The sequence below is a fragment of the Podarcis liolepis genome (assembly GCF_965112155.1).
Source record: "Podarcis liolepis genome assembly, chromosome: 14".
Taxonomy (NCBI): domain Eukaryota; kingdom Metazoa; phylum Chordata; class Lepidosauria; order Squamata; family Lacertidae; genus Podarcis; species Podarcis liolepis.
The window spans coordinates 42,856,196-42,874,828 of record NC_139569.1 but is presented as its reverse complement, the minus strand read 5'-3'; the positions used below and the strand labels follow the sequence as shown (position 1 = coordinate 42,874,828).

General features: G+C 48.7%; 1 protein-coding gene across 1 annotated transcript in view; it reads right to left on the bottom strand.

Annotated features, from left to right (window-relative positions):
* The window catches only part of TNFAIP8L3 (TNF alpha induced protein 8 like 3), a 60,166-nt gene extending 42,898 nt beyond the window's left edge, over positions 1-17,268 (bottom strand). The window contains exon 1 of the mRNA XM_083476037.1: positions 16,770-17,268. Within this exon, the coding sequence (XP_083332163.1) occupies positions 16,770-16,821 (52 nt within the window). The 5' untranslated portion in view covers positions 16,822-17,268. The remainder of the gene's footprint in view (positions 1-16,769) is intronic.
* Between the last annotated feature and the right edge of the window lie 1,365 nt (positions 17,269-18,633).

Sequence of the window (18,633 nt, the reverse complement as noted above, 5' to 3'; positions counted from 1 at the left end):
GGGTAGCAGACTCTCCAAATGTCCCTGTTTTCCAGGAACAGTCCGAGGTTTACAGAAGCTGTCCCGGTTTGTGATTTGATCCTGGAATGTCCCGCTTTTCCTTAGGACGTCTCTATCTTCATTGGAGATCTGTTAGAGGGTATGGAGTTACGTGAACCCCAAGCCAAGGAGATAAGTAACTATCCCCCATTGTTCTGCCCAGACATTGAGGTCCAGCTCTGAGGGCCTTCTGGCGGTTCCCTCACTGCGAGAAGCCAAGTCACAGGGAACCAGGCAGAGGGCCTTCTTGGTAGCGGCACCCGCCCTGTGGAACGCCCTCCCACCAGATGTCAAAGAGAACAACAACTACCAGACTTTTAGAAGACATCTGAAGGCAGCCCTGTTTAGGGAAGCTTTTAATGTTTGATGCATTACTGTATTTTAATATTTTGTTGGAAGCCGCCCAGAGTGAGTGGGGAAGCCTAGCCAGATGGGCGGGGTATAAATAATAAATTATTATAATATTATTATTATACGTCCTTTGGAAGACTTCAGAAGGCAGCCTTGTATAGGGAAGTTTTTTTAAAAAAAAGTTTAATGTTTTATTATGTTTTTATATATGTTGGAACCTGCCCAGAGTGGCTGGGGCAACCCAGTCAGATGGGTGGGTTATAAATAATAGAATTATTATTATTAAAGAGCATGTCTCTATTTTCATTGGAGAAATGTTGGAGGGTTCAGGATTCCCTAACTGTTCCCTGGCACTCTCCTCAGCCCATTCCCGCCAGGTCAGAACCCCTCACTGATCCTGCTCCACAAACTGTTCTGGGACAGAAATAATGCCTCTTGGTTGCCTAGAAGAATGAGGAGGTGTGTGTGTAAAAAGCCGTCTTTTGCATGGCTGGAATGCAGCCTCCCGTACAAAATCATACACCCCCCCCCCCATAGCTGCTGGCAAGGAATATTGCAGGTGATGCAGGTGAGCTAAGAGAAGAAGGAGCCCAGGTGTTTCTGGCAGGAGACAGAAGCTGGCACTCCTGCGAAAGTGTTGGGGATGTGGTGACACAGTTTAAGCGGTGGGTGCCTTTCCAGAGGTTTGATATGGGGCAACAGCTTCCTTAGGCTCAGGCAGGCAAACTCCACAAGCCAAGGTGAGCTTTTAAGGTCACAGTCTCCAAGCCACTCCATCAGAAGAAGAGTTTGGATTTGATACCCCGCTTTATCACTACCTGAAGGAGTCTCAAAGCAGCTAACATTCTCCTTTCCCTTCCTCCCCCACAACAAACACTCTGTGAGGTGAGTGGGGCTGAGAGACTTCAAAGAAGTGTGACTAGCCCAAGGTCACCCAGCAGCTGCATGTGGAGGAGCGGAGATGCGAACCCGGTTCCCCAGATTACGAGTCCACCGCTCTTAACCACTACACCACACTGACTCCCGTTGGTGAAGCTACCTGCCAAGGCATCTAGCTGGGAGACTAGCTGCCGCCCTTGCATTTGCTGCTGTGGTAGTGGTGTTTTGTAGTGGCATAGTGGGGGGGATCATGGGGGCTGTGGCCCAGGGCACAACTTCTGATGGGGCACGACCAGGTGCCCCCACGCAGGTGCCGGCTTCCATGAGTATCCTCACCCTTCCCTGGCAAAAGGTGAGAGGGTGCGGACAGAGGGACACAGGTGAGGAGCAACCCCAGCGTAGCCTGTCCCATGCTCCTCTCCCTGGGCGTCAGGGAGATTTGCCTGCCAAGGGCCACGTCGGCCAGCCAGGCTCCCCCCTGCCCACAGGCAGGCAGGCAGTGCAGCTTGGTCCCACTTGGCTCAGGTGCAGGGGTGTTTAGGTGGCATTGGCGGCTTGCCTGCCCCGGGCTCCAGCAACCCACGCTACACCACTTGTCTGTGTATCTGAAGAAGTATGCATGCACACGAAAGCTCATACCAAGAACTAACTTAGTTGGTCTTTAAGGTGCTACTGGAAGGAATTTTTTTTATTTTGACTATGGCAGACCAACACGGCTACCTATCTACTACTACACCACTTGTGTTTCACATGCTGCCACCTTGGCGGATGACCCTGCAGAGGCATCACGGCTTCCAAGAGTGGGCCAACTCACACTCCTTGCTCTGGGCCACAGAGTGACGCGTGATGGGGATGAGGATTTCAATATCTGTGTGGTTGGGTGTTGCTGGCACCACGCCTATTTGTTCCAGCTGTCATCCTGGAGCATATGCTGTGTGCTTGGTCCCTGATTGGCTGCCCTGAGGTAGGCGGGGCCGGTGGGCCTGCCGGGAGCCGTGTGTGTGGATTGTGTGGTGCGGCAGAATTGCTGGACTTGGGTGCAAGTTCTGCGGCACTTGTAGCTCCTTGGACGCTGTGGATTTTTGCACTGACAGATCTATCTCCCTGCTTTGGACTCCTCTGTAAATGAACAAACTGCAATCCATGCTGCCTTTCTGCCAAAGCTCTCAAGGCCGTGCGCAATTTCAGATAATGGCTTCTAGTCTGAGAGACACGATGTAAAAGTGTGGGTGGCTGGGAAGGAACGGGAAGAGAAGAGGAAATTAAGCGAGAGGCGGGCGCCGCATCTTTCATGCGCTTACATAAGAAAGGCATGTCATGGTCAGGAGTAACTTTCAGCGCTGGGAGTCAATTCTAGGGCAGGAAGAGTCAAATCGCAGGTGGGCTCAGACAGGTTTGTCCTGCCATTTGTTTTGGAGTTTTGGTTGCCATGGAGTGCTTAGGGGAAAGGGCGATTTGTTGTTGTTGAAAAGAAATGAGAGAGAGAGAGAGAGAGAGAGAGCGCGCGCTTGTGCCTTGGATGCTGCTAAAGAGCCACAATACGGATAGTCACATTTTCCTAATGGATGCCCTTGAAAACAATGCTGGGTCAGGATACTGCCCTGTTCCCAGGGGCATCCTGTGCCAGGAACGCAATGCGGCTTAGCCTTCATGAAGCGGTGGCAAGGCTTTTCGTTGCAGGAAAAGAAGAAAAGTCCTTTGGGAGGCCATCCAAAAACCAGAGGTCCTTAAAATTTGTCCACTCTGGGCATTGATGGGTCAGAAAAGCCCTAATGGATCCAGCCCATCTAGTCTAGCATCCTATTCACACAGTAGCCAACCTGATGACTCCTGGAAGCTCACAAACATGACGTGAAGCAACAGGAATTCTCAACAACTGGTATTCAGAGGCATTCTGACAGCGTAGCATAGTCACTGCAGGTAGTAGCCGTTGATAGCACTAACCCCCATGAATTTGCCTAAAACTCTTTTAAAGCCATCTGAGTTGGGAGCCATCACTAGTTTTTGTGGGAGTGAATTCCATGCAATGTGTGAAGAAGTCCTTTCTGTTATCTGTCCCAAATCTTCCAATATCCAGCTTCGTTGGTACGGCCCTAGTTCTCCTATTAGGAGAGTACAATCATACCTCGGTTCTCAAACGGAATCTGTTCCGGAAGTCCGTTCAACTTCCGAAAACGTTCGGAAACCAAGGCGCGGCTTCTGATTGGCTGCAGGAGCTTCCTGCACTCAATTGGAGGCCACAGAAGCCGCGTTGGATGTTCGGCTTCCAAAAATAGTTCGCAAACCAGAACAGTCACTTCCGGGTTTCAGGCATTCGGGAGCCAAAATGTTCGAGAACTAAGCTTTTTGAAAACCAAGGTATGACTGTAGGAGAAAAGGACCTCCCTTATCCACAGAGTGCATGCAATTTTCCGGGGAAGGGGGCATTTTTGCCACACCCCAAACCTTACAAAATCTGGCACGGCTGAATACAGTGGTATCTCGGGTTAAGTACCATGTTTTTCGCTCTGTAAGACGCACCAGACCACAAGACGCACCTAGTTTTTGGAGGAGGAAAACAAGAAAAAAAATATTCTGAATCTCAGAAGCCAGAACAGCAAGAGGGATCACTGTGCAGTGAAAGCAGCGATCCCTCTTGCTGTTCTGGCTTCTGGGATAGCTGCGCAGCCTGCATTTGCTCCGTAAGACTCACACACATTTCCCCTTACTTTGTAGGAGGGAAAAAGTGAGTCTTATAGAGCAAAAAACACGGTACTTAATTCGATCCGGAGCTCTGTGCTTAACCTGAAACTGTTTTTAACCTGAGGTACCACTTTAGCTAATTGGGGCCTCCTGCTGCCGCCGCGCCGCCAGAGCACAATTTCTGTTCTCATCCTGAAGCAAAGTTCTTAACCTGAAGCACTATTTCTGGGTTAGCAGAGTCTGTAACCTGAAGCTTCTGTAACCTGAGGTACCACTGTACTTCAGCCTGACACCAAAGAAGACTTAAGATGCACAAAAGGAGCTATGCCCATGAGAAGCCTGCACGTGCGAGTCTTGTATCCTCAAGTCACTCGGGAGGCGCTTAGGCTAATCCACCTCTGACCTCGCAGGCTAAAAGCCTCCAGCATCTGACAGAGGAATGCTGCTCTCTGTCTCTCAGCCTACGGGCTCCTACATATTGAGCATTCCTCTGCATTTGCTTGCACAAAAGTTTCCGTGGAAGTTAGATTATATCCGGCCTTCCCTGAGCATTCATTTCTGTCCTGCTTGCAGGGCAGTTGGACGACAAGCAGAGTGCCTGATTTACGTATAAGCCAAACAAGCTATAGCTTAGGGCCCCACTCTCTTGGGGGCCCCCCAAAAAATTAAAGGGAAAAAAATCCTGGATGTACAGTTCCAAAATATAAGATAAAAAACAAATGAAATAAAAATAAATAAAACCTACATACAGCAACAGTGTTTTGTGTTGCGTAGGCTCCTATTTGTTATGTGCAAATGGCTTTAGATACCTATTAGGTCCATAAATTACCTAATAATAATAGTAATTATAAATTTTATTTATACCCCGCCCTCGCTAGCCAGAGCCGGGCTCAGGGCGGCTAGCACCATTAAAATTACAGTAAAACAACAACAACAACCAATTTAAAATACAGGTTAAAATGCAATTTAAAATGCAACTTCATTTTAAAAGTAGCCCATAGATCAAAACCGTAAGGGGAGGGAAACATAAGGGTCAGACTGAGTCCAAACCAAATGCCAGGAAGAACAGCTCTGTCTTGCAGGCCCTGCGGAAAGATGTCAAGTCCCGCATATAGCATATATTCAACACAAAAAACAGTGACAATTTGCTGTTGAAAAAGGACAGCTGGACATATAAAGGGCCCCATTACCTTCAGTAGCTTAGGGCCTCATCAAACCTAAATCTGGCCCTGGACAAGTATCATTCACCCCAACTCGTTTGAAGAGTGCTTACAGAATTCCCATTAACATTTCATTCATCCCAACAATTTTGGGTGCATTTTCCATGACACTTTCCAAACCACAAAAAGTTTTATTGCTCAGATTTGATGACATAACGCTTGAATCCACTTTAGCTCTCCAAACCTGTGTCCCTGAACCCCTCCCTCCTAGTGACTCTGCCACGGTGGTTCTGGCTATTACTACAGAAACCAGCTCTCAAGGATCTTTTCGTCCCTTTTTTCTGTTTTTGCCTTCAAGCAGTGACTGACAGCATAACAATCAAACATTCCCAGAAACCCGTGTATTGTACTGAGTATAGTAAAGACGTGGGCGAGTGGAGAGCAGAGTAAAAAAACTGCTCTCAGAGAAACCTGCTGTGTGGTGGCAAACGAATAACAAGCCGTTAGCAAAACCATTACTTTATTTTATTTTGATGAAGGAAGAGTAAAACGATTCAACAACATGTGCTGCTCCAGACTAAATAAACACTTAAGGGTCAAACCGGACATGACGTTAAATAATAATAATAATAATAATAATAATAATAATAATAATAATAATAATAATTTTGCCCTATCCCCGGAGGTCTCAGGGCGGTTCATGGGGGGAAAAGCAAAATATAAAACCACAAAATATATAATCAAAATGTAAACACCAACCTAATAACCCCCTCCCCCGAAAAAAACCCATTTTAAAAGGGCATAGGATGCCAATCAAATCAACCAAAGGCCTAGTTAAAAAGGAATTTTGCTTGGCGCCTAAAGGTGTATGTAATAGGTATGAGTTACTCGTGCATAAACTAGTGCCTTTCTCGGTTAATTTGCCTTGTTAAACCTTTCTGACTGCACAGCCCCTTCTCATCGTGGCTGCCTCAGTCACTGGCAGAATCCGTCAGTGGGCGTTTCTTGAACCTCTTCCAACATAAAAGTTGTTTGACACCCAGTCTCCTCCTCCTCTCACTGCGCGGGAGTCTTCTGCGCAGGGAAGGCGTGGGTAGCGGAGGACCTGGGCTCTCCTCACTGATGTCCAGTGAAGAGTCCTGGAGCCCTCTCTCCAATTCCCCCATCTGCCCCCCTTTATCCCTGGTGTTGCGCTGATTGGCTTCCCCCTCTACTGAGCTGTTTCTCCCCCTGCTGCTGGGTCCTTCGCCAGCATCATCTGGGAGTCTCCCCTTTGCCTCTCCCTCCGATGTCAGTTCCCTGACAGTGTATAATGAAGGCGCCAGGTAAACTTCCCAGGGAGAGTATTCCACAGACAGGGAGCCATTGCAGAGAAGGCCCAGTTCCTGTGTTGCCACCGTCCGGACCTCTCGAGGAGGTGACACATGAAGAAGGGTCTCAGAAGATGATCTCAGGGTCCATGGTAGGTTCACATGGAAAGAGGTGGTTCTTAAGGTATGGTGGTTCTGGGCCATTTAAGGCCTTATAGGTCAAAACCAGCACTTTGAACTGGGCCCGGAAACTAATTGGTAGCCAGTGCAGTCGGACCAGGATCGGTGTAATATGCTCAAACTGTCTTGCTCTGGTGAGCAACCTGGCTGCTGAATTCTGTACTAGCTGATGTTTCCAAACCGTCTTCAGAGGCAGCCCTACGTATAACGCATTGCAGTAATCTAACCTTGAGGTTACCAGAGCATAGACAACAGTAGTTAGGCTATTCCTGTCCAGAGAGGAGCATAGCTGGAACACCAGCCAAAGCTGATGGAAGGCACTCCAGGGCACTGAAGCCACCTGGGTCTCGAGCTACAACAAAAGATCCACGAGGACCCCCAAGCTACGAACTGGCTCCTTCAGAGGAACTGTAGCCCCATCAAATGGAAGCAACCTCCCACCCATCTGGTCTAGGGAACCACCCTCTAACTGCCTCTATCTGGATTGAGTTTCAGTCTGTTGGCTCTCATCCAGTCCATTACGGAGGCAAGACACTTACGTCCAGCACTTCCACTGCAGACGTAAAGAAGAAATAGAGCTGAGTGTCATCAGCATACTGCTGACAACGTACTCCGAACCTCCGGATAACCCCACCCATCGCTTTCATGTAGATGCTAAGCAACGTGGGGGATAGGATTGAGCCCTGTGGAACCCCACTTTGAAGGTCTGAAAAGCATTCCCCAAGCAACACCACAAAGCGGTGTCACCCACACCTAGTTCAGAGAGCCGCTTCAGAAGGATGCCATGGTTGATTGCAATGAAAGCCTCTGAGAGGTCGAGGAGAATTAACAGGGACATGTTTCCCTTGTCTCTCACTCAACAGAGGTCATCACACAGGGCGAGCAAAGCAGTTTCTGTGCCAAAACCGGGCCTAAACCCCAACTGAAATAGATCCAGAATATCAGTTTCTTCCAAAGGCGCCTGGATCTGGTCTGCGACCACTCGCTCCAGAACCTTGCCCAGGAAAGGGAGATTAGCAACTGGCCGGTAGTTAGTTTGGTTTTCCGAATCCAGGGAAGGTTTCTTAAGGAGTGGTTTTACCCCCGCCTCTGTCAAACAGGCAGGGACCACCCCCTCTCGTAAAGAGTCATTGAACACCCCCCCTGACCCAGCCAGCTGTTCCCTCCCTTCTGGTTTTTATCAGCCAAGAGGGGCAAGGATCCAGGGTGCAAGCAGTTGCCTTGACCGATCCAAGCCCCTTGTCCACATTCTTGCACATTTAACAGGCAAGATTTAAGATATGCAAAGATCAATTAAATGGGGTTGTAGCAGGCAGAGGTCCTGCTGAGGTCCTAAGGAAAACTGTGCCTGGTAGTTGTATTGGGAGGCAAACTCCCATTGGCACCATGCTAGGTAAAGGTAAAGGGACCCTGACCATTAGGTCCAGTCGTGGCCGACTCTGGGGTTGCGGCGCTCATCTCGTTTTATTGGCCAAGGGAGCCGGTGTAAAGCTTCCAGGTCATGTGGCCAGCATGACCAAGCCGCTTCTGGCGAACCAGAGCAGCGCACGGAAACGCCATTTACCTTCCCGCCGGAGTGGTACCTATTTATCTACTTGCACTTTGACGTGCTTTTGAACTGCTAGGTTGGCAGGAGCAGGGACCGAGCAACGGGCGCTCACCCCGTCGTGGGGATTCGAACCGCCAACCTTCTGATCGGCAAGTCCTAGGCTCTGTGGTTTAACCCACAGCGCCACCTGCGTCCCTGGCACCGTGCTGGTGGGTGGCAAAAATGGGAGGGGGAAATGTTGTGAGTGTGGGACGGACCGAAATCTGAAGAGGAGGAAGGGGAGAAAAGCTCTCTGCAAGTGAGGAGTTCAGCCCTTCAGAAAGAGTTACCTCTTCCTTCCTTCTTCAGTCATCCTTCCCAGGAAGCCCTAGGAATTTTCTCTGAGGGGAACAAGTGGTCTACTAACAACCCTCAGCATCCTTATCCAGCCACAGTTCCCAGGATCCTTTGCAATAAGCCACAACTGTTTAAAGTGGGATGCTACTTCATTAAATCTACAGTGCCGACAGGGCTTTACAGCTACAGGCTCCAGCCCCAAAGCTCTCTGAATCTTCATTGTGTGGTTCACACAATAAGATTGTGTGACAGGATGAATATATTTCCCCCTCTAGTATTATTATTATTAGTAGTAGTAGCAGTACAGTGGTACCTCAGGTTAAGTACTTAATTCGTTCTGGAGGTCCGTTCTTAACCTGAAACTGTTCTTAACCTGAAGCACCACTTTAGCTAATGGGGCCTCCTGCTGCTGCCGCGCCGCAGGAGCACGATTTCTGTTCTCATTCTGATGCAAAGTTCTTAACCTGAAGCACTATTTCTAGGTTAGGGGAGTCTGTAACCTGAAGCGTATGTAACCTGAAGCTTATGTAACCCGAGGTACTACTGTAGTAGTAATAGTATTAATTTTATTTCTATACTGCCCTATACCCAAAGGTTTCAGGGCAGATCACATAAAGTATATCTTTAACTGGAAGAACACACTCGCTTTTGGTTATGTAGCCGGTGGGCAGCCGGTAATGGCAGAGTGAAGGCCCAATTGTGGGACAGAGCCAACACTAAAGTACAATAGCAGTGTGTGTACGTCTATGTGTTTGAATGCTTGCTATGGAAATTGTAGTGTCACGAGTGCCTATTTTCATCTTTGAAATGTCAGAAAGCCTGCTACGCACGCCGAGGTACCATGACAGACCCAACAGGGAGGTTTTATGAGAAATTCTATCCCACTGCCAATGTGTTAACAGTGACTCATTTGATTTGTTCACTACACAGGGAACTGACCTGAGAGGAAAAACACGTTTCTCCATCCGCTGGCTTTCCCCCCAACCTTATCTGTTTTCCATCCATGGAAAACAGCTGGTTTATAGTTTCTCTGTGAAGCAGAGTTCTGTCGTCGCACCAAAAAGCCCATGCCCACTTTTCATCTGTTCCAAATTAGCTGGGAGAGTCAGAATACCACCCATGATAAAGGATTTCGCACCAGTGGAATTTGTTCCTCCTTGGGGACGTTTACCACAAGACTGAACAAAGGGAGCTATATCCCATTCTAGCTTAGGGAAACACCAGAGTACAATTAATGCGATCTCAACTATTTCCACTATTGAATTCAGTCGGGTTTACTCCCAGGCAAGTAGGGTTAGGATTGCAGCCTTAGGATTGCATCCAATGTTTAAATTCATGGACACAACTAACAGGGGCCCATTCATGTCAATGGGGATACTCTGAGTAGGACTTAGCAGCCTACAATCCTAAGAGAGAGAGAGAGAGAGAGTATCAGGCTTTTATTTCCTATTTATTTAAGGCATCTTTCTTTTTCTTGTTGTTTAGATGAGTCCATTTATTGGTGCAAATGTTTATTTAGCTAACAAGAAACCGCCTTTCTAAATCTGAATCCTTGCAATTGACAGTGTCTTAGGGTGCCATATGCAAGATGTTTTTTACCCTACAAGGGAGTTCTCAACATTTATATGTAAGTGTAAAGAGTCCCTTCTTTGGTCACCTATGGTGAGTAAGACTCACTCTCAGGGAGGAGGCAAAGAAGGTGAAGACATCCTTTTTATCCTAAGTCTTTTGAGACCTTTTGAAGGTGAAGAAAAAGAGTCTAAATGTCCCAGAAGTCGGTTTTTGTTTTGTTGTTAACTTTCAACACTTCTTTTCTGCAATATGAGAAACTGCACACCGAATTCAAATCAATGGCCCATATAACCCAAAAGTGTCAACACTGAATCGAGATGGAGGGCCAAAATGTCACTTTGGTGCAATTTTGCCCATTTTTTGGCATAGGTTCAGCTGCCTCTCATTGCCAAACTCAGCATGAGAGTTCCTGAGGTGGAACTGCAGATTTTATCAATGTTTGGATAGTGGGCGCCATTTTGAATCAAGTTGGTGGACCTAAATGTGACTTTGGTGTGAATTTGTCCATTTTTCACAAAGTTCCGGCCTCCTCTTAAGATATTCTCGCCAAACTCAGCACAAGGGTTCTGAGGTGGAATGGCTGTTTTAGTTGATGTCTGGGTGCTGAGTTCCATTTTCAATCCACATGGAGACCAAAACATGGTTTCGGCTGACTTTGCCCAAATTTTGGTGTGATGGGTCAAAACTCACAAATTGTACTACCCTTTTAAAACTCACAATATTCAACAAATTCCTGGGCAGTGTTAAACACCCCTCACTAGTAGGAACTATAACAAGGTGGTGTGCAACATAACAATAACACAACAATAACAACATTGGTAAAAACATTAGTAACAATAAAAACAAGTATCCAAACTTGGAGTAGAGCCACTGAAATGAATAGACACGAGATAGTCATGCTCATTAATTTCAATGGGTCTACTTTGAGTAGGACTTGCACTGGATTAAACCCACTGGTTAAAAAAAAGAGAAACATTCCAAAGACCTGTCTGAACAATACATTTTAAAAAAGTAAATAGGGATTATTCCTGCTGAACGTCTATTGGCAAGGAGTTCCACAGGGCAGGGTTTGCCATGCTGAAGGCTCAGACCCTGGTAAAGGATGACTGAACCTCAGGGGCATTGGGGACCACCAAAAGTCTTCCACCAGAAGATCTCAGTGATGAAGATGGAACATGAAGAACCAATTTGCCTAAATTGTTTAAGGCTTTGTGAATTAACACAAGAGCTTTGTGTTACAGTTGGCAAACAGTGAAGCTCTCCCAGCAAAGGGAGTGACATGTTGCTGGTGACCTGATCCTTTGAGGATCCTGGCCGCTGGCTTCCACACTAGTTGCAGATTCCGGACCAGATTCCACTGCAGTCTATAACCCTGTCTTTTATTCTGGGCTGTCAACATCTAACAAAATGGCAAGCACACGGAGAGCCTTTAAATCAGGCGTTGTCAACCTGGTTCCTACCACCCACTAGTGGGAGTTTCAGGATTCTAGGTGGGCGGTAGGGGGTTCTACGGCACAAGCTGAATCCTCCTTCCATCGAGCACTGGTGGGCGGTAAGGAAATTTTACCATCAATAAAGATGCATTAGTGGGCGGTAGGTAAAAAAAGGTTGACTAAATGGTGGTCTTTAAATGGTGGTCAATGCATTGGTAATCTTAGAATTAGACTACTGCAATATGCTGTGGCAGGGGCTATCCTTGCACGTGGTTTGGAAGCTGCAGCTTTTGCAAAATGCATCTGCTAGGGTGCTTAGCAGGGCACCCAGTTCTACACCAGCATCGAAAGATCTGCACTGGCTGTCTGTTATACAGTGGTACCTCGGGTTACGAACTTAATTCATTCCGGAAGTCCGTTCTTAACCCGAAGCGTTCTTAACCCGAGGTGCGCATTTCCCTACCTAGGCCTCCCGCAGCCCCGGAAGAGGAATTGCATTCATATCCCACGGCAAAGCTTGCAACCCAGGACACCTACTTCCAGGTTTGTGGAGTTCGTAACCCAAAGCGTTCGTAACCCAAGGTACCCCTGTAGTTTCATGGACCAACACTCAGGCTGGTTGAAACCTTGTAAAAGACAAAACCGCCCCAAGTTAGCTATGCTCTTGTTAAACACAAATCTTCGTCAGGCCACCTTCATAACATCTCTGAGGGCACTTGCACATCACACCCAACTGCGAGACACCCTTTCAGTGCCAATGAGCCAAATCCCCAACATTATAGCCCAGTTTGTACAGCAAGAGAATCTTGATCTTAGGGCTGTGGGTTCAAGCCCCACGTGGGGCAAAAGATCTCCAAATTTCAGAGGGTTGGACTAGATGAGTGGCCTGGTCTCTTCCAACTTTACAATTCTGTGATTCTATGAGCAGCCTTTGCAGTAGGCAACCTTCCTTTAGAGTCTGGCCTAGAATTGCTCATTTCAAACTCGTGGCTGACTTAAAGGTAAAGGGACCCCTGACCATTAGGTCCAGTCGTGGCTGACTCTGGGGTTGCGGCGCTCATCTCACTTTACTGGCCGAGGGAGCTGGCGTACAGCTTCTGGGTCATGTGGCCAGCATGACTAAGCTGCTTCTGGTGAACCAGAGCAGCGCACGGAAATGCCTTTTACCTTCCCGCCGGAGTGGTACCTATTTATCTACTTGCACTTTGACGTGTTTTTGAACTGCTAGGTTGGCAGGAGCAGGGACCGAGCAACGGAAGCTCACCCCGTCGCGGGGATTCGAACCGCCAACCTTCTGATCGGCAAGTCCTAGGCTCCGTGGTTTAACCCACAGTGCCGCCTGCATCCCCACCTTGGCTGACTTACACCTTGCTTTATTCCTTGATTGTCCTCAGCATTCCAAATTCACCAAATGCCCCTGCTTGCAACCAAGTGAAGATGCCCGGGTGCTGGGATGGCGGCGTCTGACATCTCCACCATCTGGAGGTGCATGCCTGGGAATCCTTGGAACTCTGACTGCTTTCACACACTGGCAACACATTCTGTAGAATTCCACCCATTATATTTTATATGCCCAATCAGACTGAATTTCAGAAACAAAAAATGTTGTATTGAAAAATACAGCTTTTGGGCTGCCTGGCCCCAAAATGGCAACTAGACATTCCATGTCGGTGACTGCAACCCTGGTTTAAGGAGCCATTTGACACCTAGCTTCTATATCTGAGTTTCTTGCACTGCCACAAGGCCATAGCTGAGTGGCAACATCCGCTTTGCATGCATAAGGTCTCAGATTCCATTCCTGGCATCTTCAGGTGGGCCTGGGACAGACCTCCATCTGAAACCCTGAAGGGCCACTGCCAGCCAGTGCAGGCAGCACTAGCTAGATGGACCAATGGTCTGACTCTCTAGAAAGGCAGCTTTCTAAATCTGACATGTTTATTATTACATTTCTATCCCGCTTTTTTTCTCCATGGAGTTGGAGGTGGTGTACATAGTTATCTTGCCCTCCTCATTTAATCCCCACAGCAACCCTGCAAGGTAATAATAATAATAATAATAATAATAATAATAATAATAATAATTTATTATTTATACCCCGCCCATCTAGCTGGGCTTCCCCAGCCACTCTGGGCAGCTTCCAAGAAAAATTAAAATACTGTAATACATCAAACATTAAAAGCTTCCCTAAACAGGGCTGCCTTCAGATGTCTTCTAAAAGTCTGGAAGTTGTTGTTCTCTTTGGCATCTGGTGGGAGGGCGTTCCACAGGGAGGGCGCCACTACCGAGAAGGCCCTCTGCCTGGTTCCCTGTAACTTGGCTTCTCGCAGTGAGGGAACTGCCAGAAGCCCCTCAGAGCTGGACCTCAGTGTCTGGGTAGAACGATGGGGGTGGAGACACTCCTTCAGATATACTGGACCAAGGCCATTTAGGGCTTTAAAGGTCAGCACCAACACTTTGAATTGTGCTCGGAAACGTACTGGGAGCCAATGTAGGTCTTTCAAAACTGGTGTTATATGGTCTTGGCGGCCACTCCCAGTCACCAGTCTAGCTGCCGCATTCTGGATTAGTTGTAGTTTCCGGGTCACCTTCAAAGGTAGCCCCACGTAGAGGGCATTGCAGTAGTCCAAACAGGAGATAACCAGAGCATGCACCACTCTGGTGAGACAGTCTGCAGGCAGATAGGGTCTCAGCCTAAATACCAGATGGAGCTGGTAAACAGCTGCCCTGGACACAGATTTGACTGAGCTTTGTGGCAGAGGGGGGATTCGAACCCTAGTCTGCCAGGTCCTAGTCTAACCCTCTAACCACTACACCACACTGGCACCTGGATGATCGACATGACCAACTGGGAGTGGGGGAAGACTACCTCAGTCAGGCTGCAAGGCACCCAAATCATGGAGGAAGCATGGAGAGGTTTTGAGGGCAAGGAAGGCTAATCTGCGGCTCTCCAGGTGTTGCAGGACTCCAAAGGTCATCCGCCACAGCCAGCAAGGCTCAGGCATGAGGGAAGCTGCAGTCCAGTGAGATCTGAAGGACTGTAGGTTCCGCAGCTGCCTAAGTGGTCAGATTCAGAACAGGTTACATGAAAGCAGGCGGTTGGAGGGAGTCTCTTTCAAACTGCCAAGGAACCGCCAACATCCCCCACACCTGGAATCAAAGAATTGTAGAGTTGGATGGGATCCCACGGGTCATCTAATCCAACCCCTGCAGGGCAGGAAGCACAGGTAAAAAGTTTGGCACAGGAAGTGGGGCTTCCAGGCACCTCTCAAACAAATGCTGACACTGCTCAGAGATAGAGTAGATGGTTTGGATGTCTCCTTGCCTGATGCCGGTCAGCGCAAGACAATACTCAGCTACATGGAGACTTCTTGTCCCTTTGTTGCTTGTGCCTAAGCTGTGAGGTACAACACAAACCAGCAACCTCCAGCCAGGGAACATATTTGTGGTGTTTTGTTTTTAAAAAACCCCCCACTACCACCTATCTTCCTTCCAAATAGTCCAGGGCAGCACACATTTTCCACATCACAACAGCCCTGCAAAGTAGGTCAGACCAAGACATTGTGACAAGCCGAGGCTCACTCACTAAGCTTCATAACTGAGTCGGGATTTGAATCCAGGGTTCCATATTAGGTACAAAGTAGGTAGCTCAGCCTGGATAGCTCAGCTGGTTACAGCATGGTGCTGATAACGCCAAGCTGGATGGGACATATTCCTGCCTTGCGAGGAGTTGGACTAGAGGATCTTCAGGGTCCCTTCCAACTCTACAATTGTGCAATTCTACGAGATTGCCATGCAGTGATGGTCACTGACCTGAATGGCTTTAAAAGGGGAACAGACACGGTTTCAGTGGCTGCTACGGTCATGAAGGCTATGTTCTCCTTCCAGTGTTAGAAGCTCTATGCCTCTGTAGAAGGGACTTTTTATCATATGTGGTGGGAATGTAAAGAAGTTTTTAAAAATTGGGAAACGATATATAATGAACTGAAGAAAATGTTTAAAATGACATTTGTTAAAAAACCAGAAGCATTTTTGTTAGGGATTGTAGGACAAGACCTGCCAAGGAAAATAAAGAATTTATTTATGTATGCAACAACAGCGGCAAGAGTCTTGTTAGCACAAGGATGGAAGAAGAATGAGGAAACCCCCTACAAAAGAACAGTGGCAAGAGAAACTGATGGATTATGCAGAACTGGCTAAATTGACATACAATCTACGAGATAAGGACAACTGTGACTTTAAACAAGAATGGGAACTTTTTACAAATGACTTAAAAAGACAGCAAAATGAATTGGACTCCTTGGCAGGTTTTGAATAAACATACACAAATTTATTGATTGATAACATGGCAGATAGATAACATAGGAGTTGCATAATTTTATAACATGCAGGGAATAATATGTGTTGAGAAATCAGAGAGAGGAGCTGAGGGAAGTCTCTGGGGGAGGGGAGGGAGGGTTTGGGGGTGGGGGAAAAAGGGGAAAATAATGAATATGATATGTTTTGATAAGTTGTTATGTTGAAATTGCTAATAAAAACATTTTTTTTTAAAAAAAGATGCACTCTGCCTCTGGATTCCAGCTGCTGGGGAGCAAAAGTGGGGAAACAGCTTCTTGAACTCAGGTCCTGCCTGGGGGCTTTCCACAAGCATCTTGTTGGCCACTGTGAGAACAGGACGCTGGACGGGCCTGATCCAGCAGCGATGCGAACCCCATTGCTGCTGCTCCACCAGAGACAACTAATTGCATATCCGGCAGAAATTCATTCTGCAGGCAACGGGTTGCTCACATATCAGAATATATCCTCCTGTTAGCACAGCCCCCACCCTGTCCTTTCAAAACCCTCTGTCACCGCGCGACTAATAACAACAACACCGTGGCTCTCTGAGCATGCACAGAGTACGTTCCTCCTCCCAACCCAGCCGCCAAAGACCATGCAGAAACTCTGAAGAGATGCAGCCTTCCACAGAAGACCCGCCCACGTCCAACTGAACGCGGTGGTGATGGATATGATTCATTCAGGGTGCAAAAGAGCCGGGGGTAAAGGTACGAGCGCCGCTTCCAAGCCCCTCTTCTTTCTAGCAATAACCCCAGTCCCCTCCCCAGATCTTCCCAGTTTGCGGTGGCTTGGAAGCGGGCAAGGAAACGCGCGCGCCCCAGCGCCAAATCAACTGCCTGCCCTTTTCCTCCCTGGTCCTCCCTCGTGGCAGCAGCCCGGGCTAGGCAAGAGCCTCCCCCTCTTTCCCAAAAAAGTGCCGGCCTCTTTCTCTCTCTTTTTTTACCTGCTGAAGAAACCAGCTCCCCCTCGCTCAGCTCTCCGGAATCCGAATCCATGGTGGCGCGGCGCAGCAGCTGCCCGGGCTCCGCGTCTCCAAGAGCGCAAACGCCTCGACTCGGCCGCTTGCGAGAAGTCGGGCGCCTGGACTACTTGGAGAAGGAGGGAGGGACAAGGAGGGCGGTCCGGTCCGGTCCGGTCCGCCTCCTCCTCCTCCTCCTCCCAGCCCAGTGCCGGGTCAGCTCCGCCACATGCAGTGGCAAACCGCCGCCGCCACCTCCTCCTCCTTTTCCTAGCAGCGAAAAGCGTCGGGCTGCTGGCACAGGCGGAGCCAAGAGGCCGGCAGGCCGGTGGTGTTGGCTCTCTCTTTTTTGTTTTGAGGGGCAGCCTGGGGTGGGGAGAAGGAAGAGGGGCTGGGGATGGGGGAAGAGCTCAAGAAGCAGGAACAGTATTTTCTCCCTGGTTCTCCTCGCTGTCCCTTGATGTGAGATCCAGCTGGACCGCTTTCCAGCAACTCCCTCCTCCTCTCTCTGGGCGTCTCCACGTTATTTCCTCGTGCATTCCCTTATACCGAGCGCGTAACTCAAAGGATTGGGAAGACCCGAGGATCGCGCTCCCTCGTGGGCAACCTTTGTGGGGCGGCGGGGAGTGGGGAGGAGAGAGATGCCAGTGGATGGGTGGAGGGGCCATAGGGGTACAACTGAGGGCATTTTCTTGCCGGACAGAACTTAAAAGGCAGGCCAGCGAGTAAGAAGCAGAATCAGCCGTGCAGGGAACTCGACAGCGCAAAGGCCAGTGGGGTGTGTGGTCTGGGGTCAATGGTGCAAGTAAGGAGTCAAAGAGCTTGCTGGATCAGGCCTATCTAGTGTAGCATCCTTTTTCTCACAGTGGCCAAGCAGATGCCTCACTGGGAAACCTGCAAGCAGAATTCAAGCACAAGCACCCTCCAACATCTCTCCAATGAAAACAGGGAGGTTGCCCCAGCCACTCTGGGCAGCTTCCAACATACAGTCATACCTCGGGATGAATACGCTTCAGGTTAAGCATTTTCGGGTTGCGCTCCGCAGCGACCCGGAAATAACGGAACACGTTACTTCTGGGTTTCGCTGCTCGCGCATGCACAGATGCTCAAAATGACGTCATGCACATGTATGAAGCAGCAAAATGTGACCCACGCATGCGCAGACGCGCAGACGCATTTTACGTTCGCTTCAGGATGCGAACGGGGCTCCGGAACGGATCCCATTCGCATCCAGAGGTACCACTGTATATAAAAACATAATGAAACTTTTAAAAAACCTTCCCTAAAGAAGGCTGCCTTCAGATGTCTTCCAAACTCCTTGCCTTGGTTGTTGCATAACTCCATACATACCCTCCCACATTTCTCTGATGAAAACAGGGACATCCTAAGGAAAAGCGGAGCATTCCGGGGTCAAATCAGAAACTGGGACAGCTTCTGTAAATCTGGGACTGTCCCTGGAAAACAGGGACACCTGGGGGTCTGATCACAAGAGCACTCCTCCTGTGGTTTCCAGCAACTGGTCATCAAAAGCACTGCTGATTCCAAGTTGAGCATAGCGAAGATAGCCCTCTCCTCCAGGAATTTCTCTAATCCTCTTTCAAAGCTATCGAGGTTGGTACAGTGGCGTAGCGTGGGGGGTGCAGGGGGGGCTGGCCGCACCGGGCGCAACATCTGGGGTTTAGGGTTAGGGGGCGCAAATCCACGGGTTAGGGGGCGCAAATCCACAGGTTAGGGGGCGCAAATTACTTGCCTTGCCCCGGGTGCTGACAACCCACACTACGCCACTGGGTTGGTAGCCGGCCCTGCCGAGCAGGTTCCAGAATTCAGCTATGTGCTGTGTGTAGGAGAG